The sequence below is a fragment of the Plectropomus leopardus genome, chromosome 15, assembly GCF_008729295.1.
Source record: "Plectropomus leopardus isolate mb chromosome 15, YSFRI_Pleo_2.0, whole genome shotgun sequence".
Taxonomy (NCBI): Eukaryota; Metazoa; Chordata; class Actinopteri; order Perciformes; family Serranidae; genus Plectropomus; species Plectropomus leopardus.
Window position 1 is genome coordinate 12675446 of NC_056477.1, and position 27267 is coordinate 12702712.

A 27267-nucleotide genomic window follows, 5' to 3' on the forward strand; every position below is an offset into this window, starting at 1 on the left:
TCAGCTATCGTCAGTGCCGAGGCATAAAAATGTCTGTTTATCAGCATCCACCGAGGCTGAACCAATGTACTTAAATCATCATATTTTTTGGTGAACATTATTCTGATACTGAATTTATCATGATTCATCATAAAAAAACAGCAATAATCAAACAAAATTGCAATTTATGATCACACTGCTTTTAAAGCACAGGTGTAAACAAATCCCGGCTATTGTTGTTTTAATTCTAAACTGAACTGTGCAGCCTGAATTCGCTTTTTGAATATAACATGTAATTAAATATTCAACTATCTGATCAAACAAAGAGCTGTGAGCCTTGTGCCATGTTCTGTTTAAAATGTATATTGGACAACAACAGCTTGTCTCGTTGCCACAGCGACTTGTCAGACCTAATCTGAATTTAGAAACAGTAAATGATGTAATGCACCCCAGTTAGCTTCACCCTCCCCCTCTCTTGCCGAGGTTTGACTTTATCTGTGTGCTCCTCCACTGTTCACTCATTCCTCCTGTTAATTGGCCATATTTCCAGGATATTCTTGTGAGTAGCTTCATGTGTAGCTCCCTCCCCATAGCACATAACCGCACTTCAAAAACAACTCCCTTACCACAGCATTCACAACACTTAACACCCAGTGCACCCCGCACCTTACACCCTATACTGTACCATTTAGACTGATCTGTATTCACAGCAGGTTTGCCAAATACCCTCGAGAGCTGAACATATTACATACAGACAGACACACTGTCTGCATTTATTCATTCACTTACTATTCAGTATTCCGCGCTAAGGGGTGAATTATCATGCTACATTGAAACCACTGACCACAAGCTCAGTCTGATGATAAACAACACTGAAAAACATCATGAATAAAAAATGTTATTAAAAATAAGGAGCAATAGGGTAATGGTAGAGATTAAACTGTTACTGTAAGATCAATGTTTAGTAAGAATCAAGGTTAATTGCCATATTATACTGATAATTTTGACATGATTGCTGTTATCAGTCAAATTTACAGAATGCTAATTTAAGCTATCTTGCATGACAAGTTTGATATATCACCTTCTTTTTCTGTTCACTGTTTGGAAGCATGAAAGATGACAAAGAAGTACTAAAAAAGAAGCACAGTGACATTGCAAAAAGAGGGGATTATATCCGGCTGTGTTTTCCCTATAACTGTGCAGGCCTGGATGGCCATCAGTCCAATGGAAAGCCCAACTTAACCAAAAAAATTGTTTTTGCAATGCCAACATAACACCAATAACGATTACAGTGTTTCCCACTATATGTATTCTGCAGCAGCTGCTTGCCATTAACTGTTGTGTCATACCACCGTGAGTCCATGAACGAGTAAAGGATCTTTGGTTAGTTCATCTGTAATAACTGCAGGACATTTGAGTGTCTGTAATTTAAAATTGTAATTTAAAAGTTAGTTGTAATGTTTACTTAAAGATAATGCTGTCAGTAGGTGACTAGTTTAAAAAAAAGCTCCATAGTGAACAATTAACCTGATGACGCACTTTATGAGCTACCACATGATGCAGTGTTTAAGAGATCATGGCCATTTTTAGAGTTTGTGAGATCACATTGTGAACGACATGCGAACATGCTGACAGATTATGTGTTTTAATTAGGTCTGTCAAACACTTAATCATTTTCAATAGCAATTAATCACAGGATTTCAATAGTGAAGATTAATCACTTTTTTAATCATGTTTTCATTTCCATTATTTTGCATTTCAAAACAGTTTTGAAGTCCATAATGAGAAGGTAAAGAATTTCTTACCAGATTGTCTTGATTAGGAATTAAATGACGGCAAAAAATGCACGTGACTAGCATGAAGTGGGCTTGGCTGTAAAGGGGAGACTCATGAGTAGATAGAACCCATAGAACCCATTTTCATTCAGATATCTTGAGGTCAAAGATCAAGGGAGCTCTATGAAATGGCCATGTTGTTTTTCCATCCCCAAAATTTAGCCTAATTTTGAAGCGTTATCCAGCCCTCCTGCTGAGAAGCTAGCATGACATGGTTGATATCACTGGATTTCTGGGGTCTTCTAGTTTCAAATGATATCACGTCTTCATATCATCGCTCTAGTTTTAAAAGTCATCCCGGTACTGCCTCTTAGAGGCAAACACGTAGGCCAGCAATTAGCGCAATTTAAAAAAAATATCATGATCTATAAGGACCTTAATTGCATCAGGATTAACACGTTAATGCTTACAGCCACAAGTTTTAGATGAGCTAGACCAAAGAACATTTAGGCAAAACAGATCAGTGATGCCATTTTGCTGTCATTGTTCTCCATGTTAATGAAAACTCAACTCCTGGAATTTGCTCCTGGTGTTCTTAACCACTCTAATAACGGAAATATTAGGAGAACCAGCTTTGAAAGTGACATTTTAAAAAAAATAACTGCTGTGCAGTGGATCTAATTTATGCCGATTTAAAGAGTAGTTCATGTGGATTTTGAAAAGCACACAGGTAGGTGGTAGAATGAGTGTTTCTCTGTGTCAGCATATCCCCTCCCCCTCCACTGGCCATCTGCTGGGCCACAACCAGTCAGGTTAGGGGAAAACTGTGCTGGATTCAAAATCGTGTGTGAGTCCTTATTCTGGTTTTGAGAAACCTGAATATGCCAGCTGCAGCACTTTGATAGAAACCGGGATTTTGTGGCATGTTAACACCCCATACAAGAATCTGGTCCTTCTCTGACGTGTGCAGATGCTTCATCAGCTTAAGTTATGTAGTATGTATGTTTGATAATGATGTGCTTCTTCCTATGATATAACTGTTTTTCTTCTCCAAATTATGAGCTTGAGTGTAAACATTTTTAGAACCTCTTAAAAATTTTCCCCTAATGTCTCACCACAGATCACCACCTGTAGTCCTGTACTCACGTCTCTGTCCAGAACGCGCCCAGTGCTGTTGAGGTAGAGCCTCTGCCGTGCTGGTTCCAGTATCACCCAGTAGTCATAGTTGTCCAGTAACGTCAGCCAGATGGTTCTTTCGGGGTCTTGGGCACGGCCATTTATCTGCATGTTTTCTACCAAAATTGTACCTGTGTAGACAGATCAGTCTCTAATTAATAAAAGGCCCTCTTGTTGAACAGCATTCACAATCACACTTTTACTCAGTTTGTTGTTCACTGAAGTAGGTGGTGGAAAATAAATCAAACACTAAATAGTTTTTCAAAAGCCTCTGATTACCCATTGACAAAATGTTTTGTTGTTGTGAGATAATACTAAAAAGCAAAGGCACCAGATGATGAAGGTCATATAATGTCAAACAATCAGCTCAAATGAAAAGAATCCTTTTTTTGTGGCTGGGTCAAATTACAGATCCTGTATTGGTGTTTTTGTGCCAAAATTAAAAAAAATGTTTCAATTACTATTAATGACCAAAAGAAAAGGAAATATTTCAGCTACGAAACACACAGTTTGGATAAAACATGATTTATAAACTGTACACATGCTGTTAAAAAAATAATACTTGTCAGGCGAGTGTGGTACGGACAGAATGTGTATACACTGTTTGTTGCTACTTTTACATGGCGTGCCACACTTAACAGAAAACGTGGGGGTAAAAATGCATCACTTCAATGTGTGATTGGATATGGATATTGGCTGACTACATTTGGACTAAAATAGCAGTCAATGCTGAACTATCCATGTGCTTAGACAGAAAATCTTTGGTGTTTCAACACAGAGTGACAATGCATTATTAAAAAGAGGAGAGGTATATAAAGCATAAAGCCTACAGGAGTAACAGCTCCCTGACAGGCTGAATCATGAGAGCAAAATCACAGCTTCCAAGTATAAAGACACATGGGTTATACAGAGTTCAGGGAATTTTACTCTCTGTATAACCTTAATTCATCTGCTTTGCATTCATCACCTCTCACATACAATCAACAGTATGCTTCAAGTGAGCAGATGATTCTTCAAAGTACAAAGTCCCAAAACTGAGCTTCAAGCTACTTAATTGTATATACTGTCGATGCTGAAATACTGAGAATGACTAAAAGCACTTGACGTGCCTCACCAATCTACCAGCTGTAAAACCTAAGAGGGTGGTGGTGTTTTAATGGGCTTTTTAATTACTGCCCATAACATCTTGAATTTCATCCTTTCATAAAGCAGGTTCATCCATTTTGCAGAGGCACTCAGACTCTAAGATACTCAACAAACAGCACAGATGGAGGTGTGATGGAAGCTTTTGCCTTGTAATTAGAATACCCCAAATTTGTATGCTACTATTAATGACTGGGCACCCTGTTTGCAGCAGTTAGGGTTTGATGCATTTGTGTGTTGTAATCACAAGGACCTATAATTATCTGTCTCACTTGGGCTAAGCTCCATCTGAAAAATGGATCTTCTAAAAATTTAATTTAAAAGTCAAAAGACCCCCCCTGTTGCTGGTTCATTAATCTAAAACACAGCTTTTCATAAATATAGCTGCCTCGGTAACTTGAGTGGTGAGCTACATCTTTTTGAAACTCTCAGGTCGTAAATTACACCACTGATAATATTACAAGGGAGGGCACGGAGAGCCTCCTTTCTTCCTCAAGTTAATTGAACTTTTTGCTGTGACAGCCGATCCTCCCACTGTTTTGGGCACTTCCACTCTCAATCTCAGTCACAAAGCAGAATTGTCCTCATCAGTTAGGAGGATGCCAGATTCTGTCAGACCTACATAAACAAACACTACCCAGAGTTCCACCATGAACTTCATTTCAAAATAAACACAATCTCACTCTCTTTAGTAGCCTGTGGCTCAGTCAGGTTCATCTCTGGTAAGAAGTGCCTCTGATCTGAGCTTCACAGCAGATAAACACCACAGAGACAATACAAAGGCATCACTTTTAGCCCAGATAATGATAATTTTGGCATCCATAGATGATGGCACCTGGTGAGTTAGGAGGCCTGTTTCTGTCAGGACTGCAGGTTTAGTGTATTACCTGCATTAAGTTTTATTGGTATTAGCATGGAGTCCTGTTTGAAATATGTTTTGAGCTTAATCCATGATCTTGACTGATAAAGGTTAGGGCCAGGTGATACAACAAAAATAAAATATAATGATGTTTTTGACCTATGATATTAATATTGTAAGTATATTGTTGTGTTGACTACTTTTGCGTTCACAAAATATTTACACTGAGATTTCTGATAAATAGTCATCAGTAATATGGATTTAATAACTATGTCAGTGAAGGGAAATAATATGAAAGCTAGAACAGGAAGGTCATTTCAGAAAATTACATCACTTTAAGTCAGTCTATAAACCCAGAAAAAGACATCATTTTATTGATTACGCCATCCAAAACCTAAGACAATATCTTGTCTCGTATTATGATAGATATACCACAATTTTTTAAAAAAAGTGACATTGAGTAAAATGTAAATAAAAACAGAATGCAATCATGTGCAGATCTTTTTTGACCCTTAGTCCTTTTGGACAATATACTTAATGGTCAAACTCATGAACTTTATTGTCTTTTGTAAAATATACACTCATTCACTTAGATGCACTTTCAAAGATGTCTCTTTCTTACCCCCAAAATAATTCCATAACCTGTTCCCAATTAACCTGTTTAACTGTGGCTGTCCCAAATGGTGGTTTTTGAGCATCGTGGTGCAATTTTTTTGGGAATGTGATGCAGGCATCATATTCAGAATCATGCATATTTAAAAAATAATGATAGTTTTTCAGTTCGAGAAAACAAGAAAAAAAAAAGAAACAAGAAAAATTTCTTGTCTCTGTACTGTACTCAAATGAATATAGGTCAAAAATGATTTGCTAATCATTGTTTTTATTTACTTTTTACTCAATGTCCCTAGGTTTTCAAAACTGGGGTTGTAATATTGACATATTTCCCAGCCCTAAGAGTTTAATGATGTCACAGGAAAGCAAAGCAGGAGAAAGAAGTTGGCATGAGAGAGTAAAAACAAACTGTTAACTTGTAACTAAAACTTAAAATGGCAACAAGACAAGTGCTGTTGCAAGAGGCTGGAATCAGTCAGTAAAAACACTTAATTGTTTGAAATTAGATGATCATTAAGAAAGCAATTTTTTTTTCTCCTTCAAATGAGAGTACATAATAAGAACATGTGTAGGTGGTATGTTGTTAAAGGATGTGAGTTAAACTTAATTTAGTAAGAAAAAAGCTGCAATTATTATGCACACGTAGCTCTCTTATGAAAGTATGCAGGGTATAAATTAACAATGTCAGTTGAAAGTATAAACACTCTCTTTAAGGTGCTTAATGGTTCTCTCTTCACTTTAATGTGAACCTAGTGTCTGAAAAATCCAGTCTGCCTTTCAAAACTTATCACAGTAGTGAAATTGTCCTTCTGAAGGCAATAAATTTATGATTATAAAGCAGTTGGAATAATGCATTCCTAGGTTTCCTAACATTTGATACAGTTGCAGCATTAGCAGACATACCAGGAACTGGGTGGCCATTACCAACACAGCACTTTACCGAGTAAGTCTTGACTCTGTAAGTGACTGTAAGGGTCACTGCAGAACATCTCAGCTGGGACCCCCTTTTTATATTCCATATTTTCACGCTGCATCTACAACATCTAATTCACACTCCTACATTGTGTTTCCATCTTTATGTGGATGGCACAGATTTACTTGGACAATGACCAAGTATAATGTGCTGTGGCCACAGCTGCCTTTAGGACTTTCATGACTGCCAAAACATTGTGAGATTCTCATAACTGGCCAGCATAACCAAACCACCTGGTTTCTAACCCGCACAGCCCTCTATTCCAGTTTGTTACACAGCAGAGGAAGAATCCTGTAAAACAAACCATGTACAAATAAACCAGTCTAATCATGCTTTTCTCCCCAAAACAAACCTGCAAACTGTCCCTTTTGGATTCCTGTAATTTCCCTTCTTCTGGAAATGGCAAAAAAGTGTCTTTCTGGTACTAAAATGAGAGCATATCCTGATATCACTTCACTAGTTACTTCTTAATTTTTAGAAGTGATTTTAACATCTCACTGATGACTATTAAAGCACAGGGGGAGCTTCCAAATATACCAGCTTTCTGGCTGAGATCCTGTGAAGTCCCTGTTTTAGATGTTCAAAAGTCTAAAGACCAAAAGAGATCAGCCTTTGCAATTCAGGTGCCTACTCTGAAATGAGATAAATTAGCAGATCATGGCCCGGTTTCCTAGTAATGAAGAATTTTTGAGTCAAGTGCCAAGACCATTTCAACTGCCAAGTTTTCATATATGTATTTCTAGTGGTTTCACTTTCTTAGCATTACAGTTTTAAGTGCAACTGTTGCAGTTTGGGAATGTGTTTGTTCAGTGATTGTACTGAAGTGCTTGAAATATTCCTAATTTTTCTTATGAAAATAGTTTACCAGAAGTGCCAGCAGGGAAAATGTTACCTCACTCATCAGCAAGAGGAATTTGATTGTCTTTGACATTTGCACTACTGTTCAAAATTATTTAAAAAAGAAATGTGTCCTCTATGTATTTGGGTCTTTCTTGCCTGCTGTACCGAACTTGCACCGAACTCCTAAACCAGGCTACAAACTGAACCATGACTTTTGTGTAGACCTACAAGTTACCAGTGTTAGGAGTTGCGTAAAAAGCTGAAACACAAGGATACCTAAAATGTCACAGGTTGATGAGGAAGGTTCTGACAGAGCGGCACCATGTGACGAGTTCAGAGTGAGACCGTGTTGGTTTGAGAGAGACAGAGAGATGAAGAAGGTGGACTGTTACACGCAGTGTTTCTTTTAGTTATTAAAACTTACTAAAATGCCATGGTGTCTGTGGGTCACCTGACGTTATGGATGATGCATTAAATGTCGTAAATAGATCAGTCAGCTTTAGAATATCAGATACACAATGGCCAACAGTTCAGGCAATTTGACCTTGCTGCCCTGAAATATGGACATTATTTTTCCCTCCACTATATCAAGGACAAGTTGCAGTCTATATGCAGAATTTGAATAACTGTATAAACCTTTATGTGTTTGCTTTTGTGTTTTGCTAACTTTTTATCTTATTTCATTAGGCCTATCATGATAAGAAATTGTCAAATGTCTGAGAAAAAGTTATTCTACCCAGCCAAGAACTAACTTATGTTGCTTGATTTGAAGGCCTGTCGATAAATAAAATAAATAGACCTCTCAAAACATATCAACTGAGTTGTTCCTCTACTTTTCATCATACTGATAATGGGTACAATCATAGATAAAATGTGGCAGTTGTCTTGTCCCACACTGTGTGTGCAGTAATCAGGTATTTGAAGCAGATATTGTAAACACAATGCACATTACTTTCCATAGTAACTAAGTACCATTGGAGGTAGCAATTGGTAAAGTAATTCACATTTTTTTAAAGAGAAGTATCTAGTTACTGTAATTAATCAGTAATTTTCTGTTATTTCCATAACACAGATCGTTACAACCCCTCTGACAAACAAACTTTAACAGGCATTATCTTAGACAACACTTTAAATAGAGTGCTTAGACAGGACTGGTAAAAGCCCCTTAATGTCAGCTGTCCTGTATGCAGAATTACAAATACCGTTACAAAAACAGAATGTATGAAAAACAGTCAGAACTTATAGCTCTTTGAGTTGCATAGACACTCATGCATACTGTAGAGTTCATCTGCATATGCATAGTAGAATAAAAAAAAAGAAAAAGAAATGCAGAAATTTACTCTGTGTGTATTGAATTTACTATGTGGACTGAATTTAACACCATCTGCTCTGTCCACCACACTTTATTGTGTGTGTAGTGTTTTAGGTGTGTGTATCCCTAACCCCCCCCCCATAGACAAAAGGGGTAATATCTAGGGCATATTCCTCAATAAATATAAAATGAAAGCATACAATGATGCTGCTAAAATAACTAAATATCCAGTAGCCTACACCTTTCTCTATCAAAGTCTGTGCAGTCATGACTGTGGGGCATCTGCAGCGCATCACTGCTGTCTGAGCAATGGTGCCTGACATGACTAAGAGGAGGAGGAGGATGTGGATCTACACCTGAGATATTTTGAAACGGAGTGCATCTGTGTTCTCACAGTGACTGGTCAACCAGCAACAATGGAAACTGTAAAAGCATATTTATAGCGCAAATTAAAAGACTAGGTCGTATGTGTCTCAGGCAACCCTCACAGAAGTGTTGAACTTTCTCACTCAAGCACACACTCATATACACAGAATAAAAACATGCACCAGCTGTCAAGGAGCCTGCTGTGCTTAATACATCCCCAAAAGTGAAATATGTATATTTCATCCACCACAAAATGAGGATGGATGTAATACCGCTGCATTCTTAGCACTCCAAATGCTTAATAACCTCTAATTACTTTTGATATAATTTGACATGAAAAACATCTGTCTGTTTATGCATGTCTGCCAAAGAGACGAAGGGAAAAAAGCTGCAGCTGTTTCATTCAGTAAACAGACATCCCAATAAGTGCTCTGAGAAACAGTGTTACAGCAATCTCTTCCTCTAGAGAAACATAAAGTGTTTTTTAATTCCTTTTCATACTGTGTGAGGTGCATGTATATGCATGCTGGGCTTATATGGGAGCCCTGAGCATAATTTTGTCAATGCAGGGTATAAAATTAACACCCTGCCATTCTTGACAATTGGGTTAATTTCAGCCTGGGTAAAACTATCAACTTTTTCCCATCACTTTGGTAGGATGCTAATTTGAATCAGTGGATTGCCCAGAATAGCCCAAATACAAGCATAATTTTCTGACTGCAAATTGAAGTATAAAAATAACTGTGATACAATAATGCAATGATGTCAAACCTACTTTTTCAACTCTCTCACTATTCTCAGTCTTAAACCACACACTCTCTTTATTACCACATCTCTGAGCATCGTATAAATTTCAATATATTTATGGGGCATTACTGCTGAGAGAGGCCTTAAAACACTTCACACATTCAGTTACAGATAGAAAACCCATATAATTATAATAGAGAAGGTTGCACAAGAAAAGCACATGCATTGGCATACTTATACTTAACAGGGGTGGCACTCACTTTACAATGAGACTACAAATGCAGACAACAACTTCAGCCCTGCATCATTTGAATGAGGACAGTCTGGTGCAGTGGGAGTGCCACTTTTTAGGGATCAGGCAATCAAATTGCAAGGTCAAATGTTTAACTTGGCTCAACTTTTGCCGCAACCCCATGCAGGGTAATTGGCTAAGATGGTGACACATCAAAAACTCCCGGTACTTCTAGATGTGAACAGTGTATTACTACTTTCTACCACTCTATTGTTGTGCGTTGTGCCATTTTGATACCTTTCCATAGTTGTCAAATTCTGTATTAACTCTGCTCTGTTTTGGAGGTGACTGCCCTTTGTTTCCAAGGTTCCAAAGCCTCATAAGTCCCCATTTTTCCGACAGTTCGTTTTCCCAAAAACAAATGCCAATTTCTGCAGTCTTGTTTCTCTGAAAATACACACTCACTACAGTTTAAAAACCCAGTCACCAGATGATTTATTTTGTAATGAATGCTTCTGTAAACCATGGATACATTGAATTTGACATTAATGCTGTGGAGAACACGTGATTAGCTTTAAGCACAAAAAACAAAACAACAACAACAAAAACACCCAAGATTGGTAGCTCATGGCTGCTGGAAAAGCTGGGATGGTTCGGTTTAACAAAACAAACAAAGAAAGAAAAGAAAACAGGTCCAGTGGCTCGAATGCTGCAGGGAAATGCTGTGAAAGGTTGGTATTAAAAAAAAAAAAAAAAAACACATCTGGGACTGGTGACTTAAACACAGAGGACACTGGAGTGATGGGCGCTTTTTTGTTGTTGTTTGTTTTTTTTTTTATAATAATGGGCTCTCTCAGAAATTAGCTTTCGGTTCAATGGGACACTTTGGGGACTAGTGGGGCCTCTGAATTGGGCTGCTGGAATGGCATAGCATTATAAGCCTTCAAACTGATGAATCTGTCACTAAAACTTTCTTGATTGCATTTCATGCCTGCAGGGCTGTTTTGGGTCTAAACATTTGCACATTTGAGTCATCAACAATGGGTGCTGCTCTGTGAAGCTAGGGTACCGCTGAAGCTCATAGTGAAGCTTTGGGTTAATCACTAAAGTAATTATACTAACAACATACTCAAAGTGAAAATGCTAACATGCTGATGTCAGGAAAATATAATGTTCACATGCTCATCATCATAGTTTAGTGTGTTAGCATGTGGACATTTGCTAATTAGCACTGAAAGCAAAAAGGAAGCTATTCCAGAAGTTTTGCAGGTATTTAGTCATAAACAATAATTTCAACCTCATGGCACTACATGTTAAGACAGCTGGTCATCAAAGTGATTACAATCAACAGCCTATCATTATCATCCTTAGAACTACTAGCTAGCATGGCAAAATAGCTGTTCAAAAATTCCAAACAAATGGCAGAAAAAAAATCACATTTCCAAATCTCAGGCTCACTTAATGTTCCAAGGGGAACCAGAAAACCTGCATGAAGTGATTGCAAAGAAGAGCTTTATGTATTCTCTTACAATAAGCCATAGATATGATGCAGCTACACCATTCAGGGTATTGTAAGATAAACCTGACAATCAGCTCCAGCTTCTATCGACTAGTGGAGGTCCACTGCATCTTTGTAAGTTTCCCAGCTGTAACAATTTTTAGCAGCCAAGAACTTCTGATGCGTAATTCACAAAAGCTGGAAAAGAGACTATTTGAGTAATCAAGCATAGATGACAGATACATGTCTGATCCAAAATAACTGATAAACACAATAATTTCTTTGACATCATGCAGCACCAGAAACTTGACTGTCCACCTACAGTACATTCTCTCAAAGGGTTTTGCAATCTTTGAGTGCAGTTTCCAAAGCTGCACCTCACGCCTCTGCAAGATCCAAACCGATATGCAAACGAAAAACATGCTCAGAAGGTTAGAGATAGAGGCTCCTCTTTGGCTAGTGGCCAATTGTACCTTCTGTTGCTTGTTGCAGATTTGTCTCCAAAGTTCTCCATAGTTATAAATTGTACATGTTGTTAAGGCTGGTTTTCAGTATCAATAAATGAGGATAGTGAAAAAGTTAGGGTGCCTGTAAGATTGATTTTATATGCTCTGCTAGACAAATCCACTGGAGGTCCAAGTATGTTTGTAATACCTTGTCAGTTTGTTTAAATAATGGCTGCTTACATTGACTACATTGAAGTTGGAGACATATAAAGGACTTAAACATTTCACACCTAAAATTAATGGATGGAATGGATATGGATATCGGGATCAGATTCAACTTTCTTGGATTCAAAAGATATTAACAGATGTCAAGCTGTAATCAAAATCAACTAATTTGCTAATAAATGGAGGCTATCAGTCCAATCCCTGGACAGACTGACTTGTAGCTGGAGAGATGCCAGTTCATCTCCTGGGCACTGCCAAGATGCCCCCAACCAATGCCTGGTACCCCTAGCTCATGGTAGTGTGCTGTGGTGACCCATCATTCTCTCCACATTTGATGCATGTGTGTGTGTGCATGTGTGTGTAAATCAAGAAAAATAACAAAATAAAAATAATTAAATTTCCCATTGGAGACAAATAAAGTACAATATTATATTGTGTCTACCATTCAAGACGATTCCATCTCTCTTGTGTAATAATGCTATTCCTTTTAAATGTAAGCCAAAGAAGCAGACTGGCCTGGCAAATGACTTTTGACAGTGCAATTTGCATAAATTCATTATAATGTGATGTGGTTTTATTTTGTAGGTCAGCTTACAGTGCAGTGAAAACAGTCAAGGCAGTCACATGAAATAAAGTGGATGGCTGAAATACACTGTACAATAGATGGTCGCATATGCTTAAAACCATCACAGAGGCCAAAGTGTTAGATGATCTACAGTTAACTGTATTTTCATCACTGTAAATCCAACATTTATTGCACGATAGTTACGGTTGTTTTCTGAAGGCTCAAGTGATGTCTTTGGCATAGAGAAAAACTTTGCTGCTTTGTGCAGGAGATTGTGTAATGAAAGGAAAGATGGACAATGCAGACGTAATGATGATGCTGAAAAGTACATTAAACCATCAGCACTGTCTCTAAATAGACAGCAATAAAATAGATAGCAAGTCTGTTGTTGCTTTGACTGCTGAAGAACAATAAAAGGCATAGCCTTTTTTCACGGGTTATTTCTCTTCCAGGTTGTCCAATGGATTCAGCTGCTGCTCAGAATATAAACTAGGGCTGCCCCCTGAAAGTCAAAGATTCAAATCATCAGTTGGTGACCCCTGAGCCAACTGAGATTCTTCTAGTCAAGCAGTTATTTTTTTTTCTCAGTCAGTGTGCAATGTACTTATGGGGACATTTCTGTCCCCAGATTTAGCTGAAGAGTGAGGGCGTCTGACTTTCATGTTGCTCTCCTGTGCAGGCAGCTGCAGACCCAGACCCAGGGTTAGTCTGAGTAACATAGAAAGAGCTGCTTGGAAGAAGAGAGTCTCTGGCTTTTGATTGATATCTACTGAGGTAAAAAAAAAAAAAAATGTAGGTGCACATTTCCAACCTGTCATAGGTAGCACACATGTTTACTATTTTACATGAACATCACTGTCACTCTGAAGGACCAAAAAAAAAAAAAAGGGAACTCATGGTCAAATATTTGTATTGAACAGCCAAATTCGATTCAAATGGCACAGTTAGGCTTATTCTTAAAACTTTTGATTCAAAGAACACTAACTTAACAAAAGATTTTCAAACTAATCAATCAAGGTAGTGACAGGTATTTCCAATCACTAGTACTATATACCTATGTATATAGAGGTAGATGAAGATGGGACAGGACAAGACAGGAAAAAGCAAGACAAACATACAAATATGCAAAAGATAATCAGGCATAATAGTATTATTGCTGTTATTGATATGCAAACTGGTTGTTTTCTATAATATGGGTGGTTATTGAGGTTACTCGTGTGCATGTGTTTAGGTGCATACATGTCTGCAGCTGATTAACAACAGAGGAGGTGCTGAGCAAATAAAACTAGGAGGAAAACACAGAATGTAAGTGATGATAGGAGTAATATATAGCACTGCATATACATATTAATGAAAATGGTAATAATACTATTTTTTTAAAAAAAGTAAACATGAATAAATAAAGAGAGAAATAAAAAGAGACAGTGGAGTTGGTACCCCTTACCAAATATTGTACCATCAGTAGAACTGAGACATCAAGGCCTTGAGCTTTGTATTGAGAGTTTTAATTGGTCGAATGATCCATGTAGCATGTCAAAAATGTAATGCCACAATATGAAATCACTGTTATATATCATATATTCTACACACCGCTGTTTTTTACCACTCCCTCAAGCTCTGTTCTTGTGCCTCCAGCACATGACGGTCACGTTTTATGACTTTTGGTAAGGATGTTATGTATTTGCATACGTCCTTGATCAGGATACTGATGTCACATTGTACATCATAGGTTTAACACATGGCTTTATCCAAGGTTACTAAGAATGAGTATTCCAGGCATTTTGAGACAATAATCTACACCCTTAGAGCCCTTTTAATAAGCTGAATCATTTAAAGAAGAACCTTGTTGCCAGAAAAGAAAAAACATTCATTTCCGTGAGTAACATGAAGTGGTATGCACAACGTACATTTGCTGCTTTAAAAAGGAGGAAAGAGGCTTTAGATCGGTGACAAAAGTCCTATCAGTGCCTAAATACCAGGTAGCTTTGCATCTGTCTACACTGCTATGGTGATCAGCCTGATTACATAAACACGTGTTAAACACATAAGAGAGGGCACTTCTTTAATAGCTGAGCTGAAGAGGGTGCTGAACCGCTTGGAATAACGTGCTCTTTGTTTACGATCGGCAGATTCAGATGGCTGTTTATTAGCATTCATAGGTGCTATTTTACATCAAGAGAAATGGCCAACAGGAGACATAGTAAGATCTGTATTTGATTTAAGTTTCATCAAAGTATTCCTATAGTAAAACTGGACAAGCCTTTAGTCATATATATTCTTTACCAGTAGAGGTAGGTAGGAGGCCACATCTCTCAGTGGGAAAATCTGAAATTTGGGCCACTGAGTAAAGCACCGCTGCATGATGCTGAAGTGTCTGTAACAGGCTCAGTTAGCATCTGAATCTCAAATAAATGCGGTCTGTCCAAAGCTTAAATTTCAAGAACCAAGCTTTTCATCTGTGATGTCATTCTGATTTACAGCCTGGAGCCGCTCCATTGATAATGAATGGGAGACCGACTTTGTGCATTCCTAGAACGTTAGCTTGAAAGATGTCCCGGGTATTGGAACTGACTCCCATCCAATGACTGCCATCATTTTTAAGCAGTTCTCTATGCAACTGTACATTGGGATGACACCAGAGATGGGGCAAACTCATCTCTCTTATTTCTAGCTTTGGGAGAGAGTGATGAATATTCACCAATACACTTCAAACTGTTACAGGGCACAGGGATGACATTTTATTATTCTGACAGATGGATTTAACCCAGGCAATGTTTCCTGATCATGTTAAACGATGTATATCCATATTTGCTATCTACAACTCAAACATTTATAATCCAAAAATGTACACATGTATTCTGATAAAATATAGCACTCTCTAATATGAATACACTACCTGAGAGACGTTCCATGTGGACAGAAATAGCTATGTGTGACACAATTCTCCAGTTTTGTATGCATTAACTGCATTTAAAACTAAGAATGGGATTTGCTTCTCTACATGACTGAATACTGTGAAGTCACTTAGTACTTTTTTTTTCACTCTACTCTACTCTAAGATATTCTGAGTAGCTTCAAGTCCCACCATCGCTTCTTTTATTCAGATGGACTCAGGGCTCCTATCAATGTATGCTCATCAAAAACAAACCATATTCATTCACAAGTAACAGATTAATTGTCAGCAATCTGCAGTTAAATGAGTTCATAAACATGATGTGATATAAAAACAATGTTTTTTTTAATTTGGGGTAAGGTATAACGAAAAACCTGCTACCTTGCCCTGATCTGAACTGGATCATCCAGGATCATTATCTGGAAGGGTTTTTTCTTAGATCATGGAGTAAAAGCAGATGATGATAGTTGATGAGGGATTATCTTACAAAATTATGGTAAAAAAAATGATATGCAAAGACTGCAGGAGACTTGTGTGTGCACCACAAAGCAACGTGAACTTTTTAAACCACCTGAAAAAAAACCCTGCCACAATCTACGATGAATGCATCAAGGCCAAGAAGAAAAAGGTCAATTACTTTACCTCATTGAATCCCTGTCCTTGGTCAGCATCAGCTCAGACATTCATGACAGTGATGCTGAGTGTCATGGTACCATGACTACTGTATGAAAATATACATAAAGACCTACATACAGTGGCGGATATGCATCCATAGAAGATGCATTGAATTCAGGTGAAGAGGAACTTAGTACATTAGCAAGAATGGAGCACAACATTGAAGTTAAAGCAGCTGTTCATTTAAATACAGTGCAATAAAAGTATTTGGCGACCGCGCAGTAACACGTCAAACCGGGAATGTAGTATCTTCATGTCTACATCTATGGTGTTCGCGCCCCCTCATAGCCCTGCACATGTTGATGCCTTTTACAGCCTTCTAGAGATCTTTTTTTGAATGTCAAGGTGAGAGGCACTTCAGCCAAAACTCTGGGGTTTACTTATTGTTTAAGTATTCCAACCTTTATTTGAAAATATATCAAAGCACCACTAGGGAGAAATCTAATTACTGACTAAAGATGGGTTTTATACAAACCAGATTACTGCACTGCATGTAAACTCCAATTTGCTGCCTTAACCTGCTTTCTCCCAGCAGACTGATTTCTTGTGTGCATGCAAACACTGAACAACACTCGCAAAGGAAACAGACACTTTCAAGGTAGCATCTTATCTTCCAGCCTACCCCTCAAACTCACTGTTGTCTTTGTCTCATATTTCATCCCATTCTGCCTCATTTGTAACAAACTAGAGGGACTGTGATTACCGACTATGCTGAACTAACAGATGAAAGATCAAGAAAGCTGGTAAGAGTGGCTCAGCTTTGTCACATAGCAGTGTTGTAAATAGTAAGAAGCACCTTAATGCCTCAGAAGCAACCATGTCATTTCTTTTATCTTTGTAAGATAAGTCTTCAAACGAATTCTACCAACTTTATTGACAAGTGTGAAGCTGTGAAGTAAGAAGAGAAAGAGTCTGCGGCTCTGGAAGGCAGTCCTCATGCACAGTAGCGCTTTACGCTTTGAGCTTAACATCAATATGCAAATTTCTCACAATAACAAGGTCCATATGCTAGGAGGTAATGTTACCATGTTCAGCATTATTTATCATGTTAGCTTGGTCACATTTGATAATTAGCAAGTGCAGCTGAGGCTGATGGGCATGTCATCACTTTTGCATGTAATTGGTCTAAGCAAAAGTGTGGGAGAATGTGAGATTTTGACCTGATGGTGCAATAGAGAAAAATAAGGTATCACAAAAAAGTGCACCTCAACGTGAACATGGATATGAACTTTATTTCATGACAATCCAGCCAATACTTGACATCCTTCTTCTCCAAACTCATATTTGACCAGGGTATTAGAAAACCCTTCAAATATGAAGAAAGCTACAAAGTTATATGTGGATGCTTCAAACATGTCTTTAACCTAGCAACACAGAGGATCTATACAATCAGCACAGTTTCAAGGTGCGTACTAAGGATTGTCACCAATTCAGTATCTCACCAAATGTCTCCCCTTCTTTTCCCGAGTCATAGCGTTGAATAATGGTCAGAGAAGTGTTTTTGCAAAATGTTATGATGTCATAGTGAAGTTAAGCTTTTCATAATTTTATCCTTTTAGACATTTGTAGAAAATGCTGTCATAATTTGGGTCTTGAGTTACGGCCAAAAATGTCTTGTGAGGTCACTGTGATCTCACAAAAGAAAATCCACCAAATCTAATCAGTTCCTCCTTGAGTCGAAGTGGACATTTGTGCCAAATTTGTGGAAACCTTAAGGCCTTCTTAAGATATTATGTTAATAAAAATAACATGGGCCCATGTCACAGTGACCTTTGACCACTAAGATCAAATCAGTTCATCCTTGGGTCTAAGTGGATGTTTGTGCCTCATTTGAAGAAAGGCATTCTTGAGATATAGCATTCACGACAATGGGACAACCCAAAATAATAATGCCTCTGGCCACAACTATCTCCAGCATGGAGGCACAAAACTAAGGGGATTCCCATCAGGCTGCATCCTCTTGGCTCTACAAATGCCTGCACAAAATGTCATGACAATCCATGCAATGGTTGCTGAGATATTTCAGTATAGAAAGTGACAGAACAGCTGATCAGCTTTGTCATTCCCAGGTCCAAGACGCTTCAACATTAGTCAGCAAACTCCTTCAGCCATTCCACATTAGCTTTAAAGGTCAGGTAGGAAAGGGTAATTTGGATGTTGTGTTGTTGCAGAGAACACCTGACAAGCGGAGGCAGCTGTAACTCAGGAGGCAGATGGGTTTGTATGGTAGATGTTGGTGAGGGGGTTAATCCTTAAATAATTAAATAACATTAAATTGCTCTGAGAGTGTGAATATGTGAATAAGAAGCAAACTATATAATGCTTTGTCCAATGAAGGTTGGAAAGCAAAATATAAGTGCAGTCAATTTGCCAGCATTATTTTATAACCATGATGACTGACAGAAATGCATGGTTCAATCTCCACAGCAGCGTGTCTATTGTTGATCAGCAAACATTGTATTCTGTGTGCATATTTGTATTGCTTGAAAATGAGATCCAAACATAAAAAACGAATGACCAATTATTTTAATGTCTGTTCAACCTAATCTGAGGATTAAACTAATCCACAATCTCATTACAATATGCTGGAAATTAATTGGTGAATGCTGCATATCTTATTAAGAGAGGGATGCAAATCATCAGCTGATGCACACAAACAAACCTGATGTTTTGCTTTTAAAAGTGATAGATATTCCCCAGTGTTTTTGTATTTTAAAGAAAACAAACACGCCTCAAGAGCAGGTTTTGCAAAGGTCGAAGCACACACACAGCATATGTGTTTTCCTACAATGCAAAAATCAATGGTTGCCTTCCTTCAATAAACCAGAGCAGCAAAATCCACCAGTAATTCCTACAAGTTCTGGCATAATGCAGAATATACAATCAATATTTCCTAACGAGGGACCATCACAGAGCAAAAACCGTGAGCCATTCTGTTGACAGCGAGCTTTGTGCGACTCCAAAGACTCAAGGAGGTTTTGATTAACCTTAATTTCAATGCAGTGTGAACAGTTATAAGCCAGAAAATGCCAGCATCATTAAAATCACCCAGAGCATCATTATGGTGCCCACAAACTTGGCATCATTGTTTCTGTGGAGCAGCTCCCAGTTCTCTCGACTGATGATGCCATCAATACAACGTTGGCTCTACAGCTTTAGGGGAGAAAAAGTCTTTGAATGTCAAGCGAGTTACAATATAAAAAGGATTTTTTTGTTTAAAAATCACACCCATTACATAATCTCTAAATAATTTTCAGTTTCCTGTGTATTTGCGGGGAGAATTTTACTCTGATGTTGTTCATGCAGAAGCCAACACATTACTTTTTACATACTGCAGTGATCTCTCCACTCGTCTTGCCACAGTACAGTGTGGAAAACTAGCAACCATCATTCTGTTCTATAGTCTCTTCACGTACACAAAGGGGGAGATGCTGCAGTGAAAGAAGACAGGGATTCCCTTAGAGAGATGGAAATAAAAAAACACATATTCTATGACGACACTATTAATCTAAGATGACAATCCCACCATATTCTTGGGAAAACCAGCTGAATAATGCAGTGAGGACAAGTACTTATATATATATATATATATATTATAATAAAAAAAAAACTTTTCTTTTGTCAGATGAAAAAAAAAATATCTGGTGACAGAAAACAAAGTAGCTTGGGTGAATTTAGTGGTCATTTACTGAACATGCTGTTTTCTCTGATCATGCATGGAGCAAACACATTAAAATAAATTAAGCAATTTGACTCAGAGATTATTTGCATCTCAGAGACAGAGCATTTTACACTGATATTTAAACCAGTGAATGTTCATTCAAATAATGTTGCAGTGCTGCGTAACACATGAAAGGCCTGTATTTATGGCATTATCAGGCTAAGTACAAAGTGATTTACAACAGGAACAGGAGTAATTATGCTGACCGTTTATCTCCACAATATTCTATAATTGCTGTCTTTATTTGCACATCAAACATTTACATATGTTTTCCACTTCTAAAGAAAAACAATAGCATTAACAAGACTAGTGGTCTAATTAGGGGCTAGTAGACGGGAGAGTAAAGGCTGTTGCCGGCCACTTTAAATCTGATTAACAAAGACTTTCAGCATTGGGAGACCAGACAGTTTTTACCATAAATTACGTCATAAGAAAAAATGGCTTGTTAGGTGCATAAACCATACAAAAATAAAGTTGGTGTACTGAGCTAGACACAATGCACTGTATAGTGTATAATTGAGCCTCACTGCGTGTCCCACCCTCCCGTTTTGCTCTCTAATCCACATGGAGCAGGTGCTCTGTGCACTAATCCCGCCTTTCAGCTATGCTCTAATTATATATTGATGACCTAGCAATCATCACAACTGGATGTGATCATAGAATTAAGACCAGTGTGTGCGTGTGTGTGTGTGTGTTTGTGAGAGAGAGAGAGAGAGAGAGAGAGAGAGAGAGAATGAGAGAGAGAGAGAGAGACTGAAACACAGATTAGGGAAAAGAGAGGACATGCTAAAGCATAATCAGACATCTGCATAGAATATGATAAAACAAGGTGCTATATGTCCTCACTCACTCACTCACTCACTCACTCACTCACTCACTCACTCACTCACAGTGAGTGCACATAGACAAGCACATACACACACCCTTTTTAAATGTGCGGCTGCGTGTGCATACAGAACAGCAGTGCTCGTTTTGTTTGAGTAACATATTCACAGCTCCACGAAAATCAAATTGGCCACTTGGGTAGCTTCAGCCAGATTTGCCCAGATGTTTCCTCTCCTGCTAAGTTGCAATTATTGAGCAGACTGGGAAAGTCCAGAGTCCTGATCAGCAAAATTAGAGCCAACCTTGTGAGAATATATTTTCAATATGTTTTTCTTTTGAATTGGAGCTGTTAAAAATATAACCTCTCACTAAACCAAATGCACTGAATCAGATATTAGACATAAATTAACTGCACTTTTTCATGTTCAATATCAACTATTTTCGGGTTAGGAAAAGACCACCCAGCTCCAAGGCTTAATGTAAACCCTAGACCTGTGATTCAAGGGTTAGGGTTAAAGATCAGATTAAGGGGTTGACACAGAATACATTTGACTGAACAGCATTTTAGTCTTTGCATCATGTGGACGATGCAACAATGTAGGTTGACTGAAAAGTTTGTGGATTTGGGCTTGGCGATATCTTGAAAATCATATCATACTGCAGAATGTTTCAAAGGTATCACAAGCAGTTTACAGCAGAACAGTAAAGTCCTTGCCTGAGATGCAAATCTTCAAAATTGCCAGTTATGTTTCCTGAGAAACAACTCAAAGGCAACTGGGTGGCCAACAGACAACAGATAGTCAACTGTGTTTACTTGTGGCAAACGATGAAGCTATATACCTTGTGCCGGGATCAAGACTTTTTTTTTTTTACCCAACTTGGCAAAAGGGTTACAAATTATGCCTTTACTTTTTGTACAGTGCTACACTGAAAGCCCCATTTATCAATTTGCTCCCCTGTTGACAACTGCTATTGTTTGAAACCAGGGGAATTCAGGACTATGGGTGTTTGAAGATTCATCATGGTAAGGCACGGGGCTATTTGCTTGGGGGTGTCTAACTGGAGTATTAGCCCGCTGTTTTGCTAACCTCGGAGGACATGTTATTGCCTTCCAGGTGCACCTAATGGAATAAAAATTACAGCCTTTTCATGTCGGCCTGCGGAAGCTCAGTTTTAATTAGGAAAACTGCCCCTTAATTTGAACCACATATTTAATTTCCATGCAGCCAGTGCGTTGGTTCTTAAAGCATGCTGAACAACTTGACTTTTAAAGTCTGATTTAATATCCTCTTTCCAAAGGAAGCATCAGAAATTCTAACATAATTTCTCTGCGTATTAATTAATTTCCATATTTTACGGGTAAGAGGTCTCAACAGGTGCATGACAAATATTCAATGATCATAAAGTGCACATAAACAGACAACATCAAGCACCTATAACAGGCTAGATGTTGTTTCTAGGAATATAGAAAAAAGACGTAGACATAAAGGCAAAGGCTTCCAACAGACGAACTATGCAACATGGTATAAAGCAAAAGAGCATGGGTGAACTAATGACAAGCTCGGCGGAGAGAAACAGTGTGAGGGATTGAATTAACTTTAAGGAGAGAAGCTAATGAGTCCAGGGTGGCGGAGAAAAACCCTCGCATAGGCTTGCTCATCCCATTAATTGTTTAAACCTGCTAACACATTTAAAACTTTCTACCGCTGCCTCTGAGCCCTTCAATCCTGGTGGCAAACCAGAAAACACATGGTCTGGTGTTTTGTTTAGGAAAAAAGCCTGCACAACTATCTGAGAGTTATAGAAGAGAGACTGCATGGTATTTAGCATTTGCACTCCATGTTGTCTCTGTTTGCCATCATTTCAGCTCCATCAAATCTTTTAATGCTGTGTCAAGGCTTCTCTGTGGCCAGTTGTCTTGGGTCTAAAAACAGAAACACAGAGTCTGAGCACAAAGCGAGGAGTTGACAATAGACCAGAGAAACAGCTCAAACAGTGCAGAAGTTTTACGTCGCTCTCTTTGTTTAGTCTTCACGCAGCCCGGCGCAGTTGTCACTTCGCCTTCCATCAGACGAGCTTTGTGTGGTTGACTTTGGTGCAAGTTCAGAGACGAGCGTGAAGAGGCAGAGAAGAGACAAGGATATTGTTTCCTTCCAAAAAGAGGGTACTATCCGTCATGAATGATTGGTCTGAGTGCTTGTAACAACAAAAGGGGCACAAAATGATGGAGAGGTAAGGAGTGCTTCGTGTTGGAGTGCCGCTCTCAGATAAAGTGTTAGTTTTTATCACCATTTTATTCAAATATAGAGTTTTATGTTGTTTGTCTCTTTGTGTCAGCCCGGTGATAGCCTGGTGACCCGGCTCCAGCTCCCCCATGACCCTGAACAGGATAAGCAGTTATGGATATTGAATGAAAGGATAAACACGGCTTAAAAGTAGACATAATTAAGGGCTGGCCACTTCAAGTGACAGGCTGTCTGCGAGGCATCATCCACCCATCGCTCCTCCACCTCTTCAGCCTCCCAAAACCAAGATGGCGACAGCCTAAAATGCCCAACTAAACACTTCACAACAGGAGTCCACAAACCAATGGGTAACATCATGGTTGCTACGTCAATGATTTTATGGTCTATGAGAACAATATAAAATATGAAGCTCATGCAAATAGAAATTGCTAACATGAAGTATTTACTATCCTTCTACTGTACAGTTTTAAGACGGGTGATGACTGCAGCCTTAATGGGAGGCTTATAATGAATTACTCAAAGAGCTTGTCACAACAATTACTGTAAGTCCACTGTAACACAGCGGTTATCGGATGAAGCTGGACAACTGCCCAGGCCAGTACTTGCAATGGACTTCACTGATAAGAGAAATTCCAGCATTACAGAGTTTTATGAATCAATTTAAACCCCAAATGGATTAAAATATCCCATACTCGGGTTCATCTAAGGAGAAAAAAACTCCTGCTTTAGGAGTCACTGTCAAAGCAAATGTGCAATAACCAAAGGGATTCCCTTACCTCTGGCTGAATTGGTTCGATTAAACCACTTGTTGTGGACATTCAGTGTATCCGTGGGGTAATGTTTAAGGTCAAGGATGCATTTCAGTGACTGATTTGCTCACTTGCACCATCAGCCTGTGGAGGATTTTTATTTTGATTGCCTCCTTCAACTGGATGTCAGCCTTCCTCAAGATGCCATGATTTATCAGCATTTGGAGTGGATCTACCTTGGCAGAAACACCTCATAAAAGAATGCTAAATGGACTCCTTTTTAATAAAGCCCTTCAGCAACACTCCTTTCTGATTTCCTATAAGCTGTTGCTCAATATGCAGAGGGTTGAGAGGACCCTTGCACGCCTCAGGCAACAGCTGATACAAATCACGAATTTGCAGAGACAAGATAAAAGCCAGGAGACGGCACGCTCATTTACGGACACACTGATTTCCCACTACTGTTGTCGGAAGCTTTCAGTCACTGAGAAAATACACACACCCTCTCTCTTCCCTCTCTGCTCATATCCAGCTGCCCCTATCCAATGAGATAAAAATCTCTTCAATCTGATTAACTGCTTTTGGATTTAGCTCATAGGCTGAATAAACAAAGGAGCCTATAGAAAACAAGCGTTGTCTTCCCAATTGATATCTACTCTGCAAGTGTAGTGTCTGGCACCTGTCAGTGGGTCTGCAGAAGCAGCAGCTTGTATAAATTAAACATGCTACACTTCATTTGAGCAACTGTGTTGCTATCCTCACGTGACTATCTGCTTCTTTTGAGTGAAAACCTCCAAAATGTAACATAGTGCTCTGAAATGAAAACAAAAGCAAGAAAATGGGCTTATTTCATAAAGTCTAAGCTAAAGCCTATTGTCTTAACTGAGTCAAATATAATTCCACCCCAGACAATCAATGAGCAAGCAGCTGCTGATAAGAGTAAAGTGTCTTGCAAATATTATCGTGTTTCTGAGCAACACCCCACTTCCACAGGGAACCCTAGACTTTCTTGGCTCTTCTGACTGATGTTAAATTAGCTCTTCTGACGAGCCAACAATTTTAAATGTATTTGTTTGTCTATCTTTTTTGACCTCGGCCAAACAAAGCCAGACAGACGGGTGATTATGCTGTTTGCTTTTCCCATTCACTGACATGAATGAATATAAAGGCAAACGCTCAGGAAAGATGGAATCTTATTACGTGCCATTTGTATGGTTTCTGTGTGACAGAAGAGAAGAGATGAAACACATTTAGAAGGATAATTGCTTTGGTCAATAACGGCTGGTTGCCTGTTTTACATTCCATTATGGGGAGGACGGGCTCTGGGCCGTTTCATCACGGAGAGATAAATAAAAGGACGGCGGAGCCAGAAGAGACCCGTATCCCAGGTAAATGAGTGCTTTATGAGGAAGATTAGCGCAAATCCCTCACACACAGAGCATCGACGCATGTGGGCCGAGGGAGGCTTTCGGATGCAGGCTTGGCTACCTCCATCTCACACATTCCCCCGGCAATCGATCAAAGCCCCAAATCACAGCTGCACACACAGAGAGGAAGGAGTAGGTGAGACAGTATGACAGCCTGAATTGGAGGCTATTGCACTGACGAATTGCAGCCTCATCTGACACAGAGCCACCCAATCATACTCTTGGGACACAAATATGCACATAAGGTGCATGCATATGTGTACACACACATTTCTCCTTCACACACCACCCACAAAGCAATGCCCAAAGCACATATTGCAGGGAAGCAGCAGAGCATCTGTGGAATAGTATTGTAATTGTATAAACAAGCTCTGGATTCTAGCTTCAGTCAGAGCTGCTCATTAAACTCTATTAACCTAAAGAACTAATATCTGCAGGGAGAGCTGAGACAAACACACACCTGCTCCATTTAGGGGGAATGCATTTCTCATTCCCTTAATGAACATATAGCCCCGCCCAGAGCAGTAGTCAGCACTCCCCATCACATACACACCAAGTATTCGGACGTACACACAAGCTCATCAACAAAATGCAAATGCTCAAAACTCATAGCAAAGAGCCATGAAGGTGAGAGAGAAGAGAGAGCTGACAAGTGTTTGCAGGTGATGGAGAGGCCAGAAAAAAAGATGGGGAAAGAAGAGAAAAAAAGGGGCAGAATAGCTGCACCTGACCCACTCAAGTGCTGCGTGTCTCCTCTATGCATCGGCGGTTTCCTGTACGGCTGTAGCACAGGAATACCACGGTAAAGACAAGCTGCACGGGGAGCACACAACTCATTAATGGAGCCCCATGTCACATCCGTATGACAAACACCATCTGTATTCACTCACTCAGACATACACACACACAAACACACACCTATGCTTTACCCGGGGAGAGTTAAACAAATATACTCACCCAGAACAACTAGAATTTATTTATCTTTAATTTAAAATACAATCAAAATGACAATCAAATATGTCTGACAAAACATCTCCCACAACCAACCTGCCCCGAGAGATCATCAGCTGAGCGACTGTACTCCATTACACGACAACACCGAGCAGTCCCACAAGGGGAAGTAGTATTAATATGTATTGCATTACCAAAGCAACAGAAAGAAACAATCCCAACAGTGTAATCCACACTACTTGAATGCAGAAGCGTTTACTATACTGAATGTATGATGAAGTGGAGCACACATACGCGAGGAGCATAGGCGGGCAACTGAGGGTACATACCATTGGGGCTTTCCTCGTCAATGGTCACAATGGTTGCAGGGGGGCCTGGCCGGTACAGTTTACACGCTGCAGAGAAAGCCAAAACAAAACAAATTATTATAAAGGACGATCAGTCTCTCTGTGCTGTATTTAAATAATTTAATCCCTAAAGTATACTGTGCTTCATGGCAGCTTATGAAAATAACTATATATTGTGTAGAATCAAATACATTTCAGAGTTAGATATACTTTTTAATCCACTACATTTATTTGATAGCTTTATCTTTTTCCAGATTAGGATTTCACATTCTAAACAGAGCCTATAAAATACAGTATACTTTTAAAAATGGAACCAGACCACAACAACAGCAACAACAAAAAATAACACTTGAGGCCTCTTGTCACATTTCAGATATTTATGAGGTTTTATCCTCTCCTCTAAAGACATTTTCCTCTTAAATTTCTTAGATATTTTCAGTAGTATTTTGAAAAAAAAGTAACAATTTAAGAAAGTTCCAAAATGAATTTAAATTTAAGCAGCAAAACTGTCTTTTGTCTTTTCTACAGCATTAATCCTCCACCAATCCATGGTTTATCTTATAGGCCAAAGCCCTATAGGTTGGAAACCTACAGGAGGCTACGCACGGATGCATTTGTATTTACATTTTAATCATGTAATATGTAAAAATGTATCAGTCACAGGGAATGTTTTTCAGCAAAAGGA

General features: G+C 38.8%; 1 protein-coding gene across 1 annotated transcript in view; it reads right to left on the reverse strand.

Annotated features, from left to right (window-relative positions):
• Positions 1-27267, reverse strand: part of LOC121954395 (protocadherin-15-like) — a 254356-nt gene that overhangs the window by 131665 nt on the left and 95424 nt on the right. The window contains exons 4-5 of the mRNA XM_042501870.1: positions 26565-26630; positions 2901-3061 (exon numbers count right to left, since the gene is read on the reverse strand). Coding sequence (XP_042357804.1) covers positions 2901-3061; positions 26565-26630 — 227 coding nt within the window. The remainder of the gene's footprint in view (positions 1-2900; positions 3062-26564; positions 26631-27267) is intronic.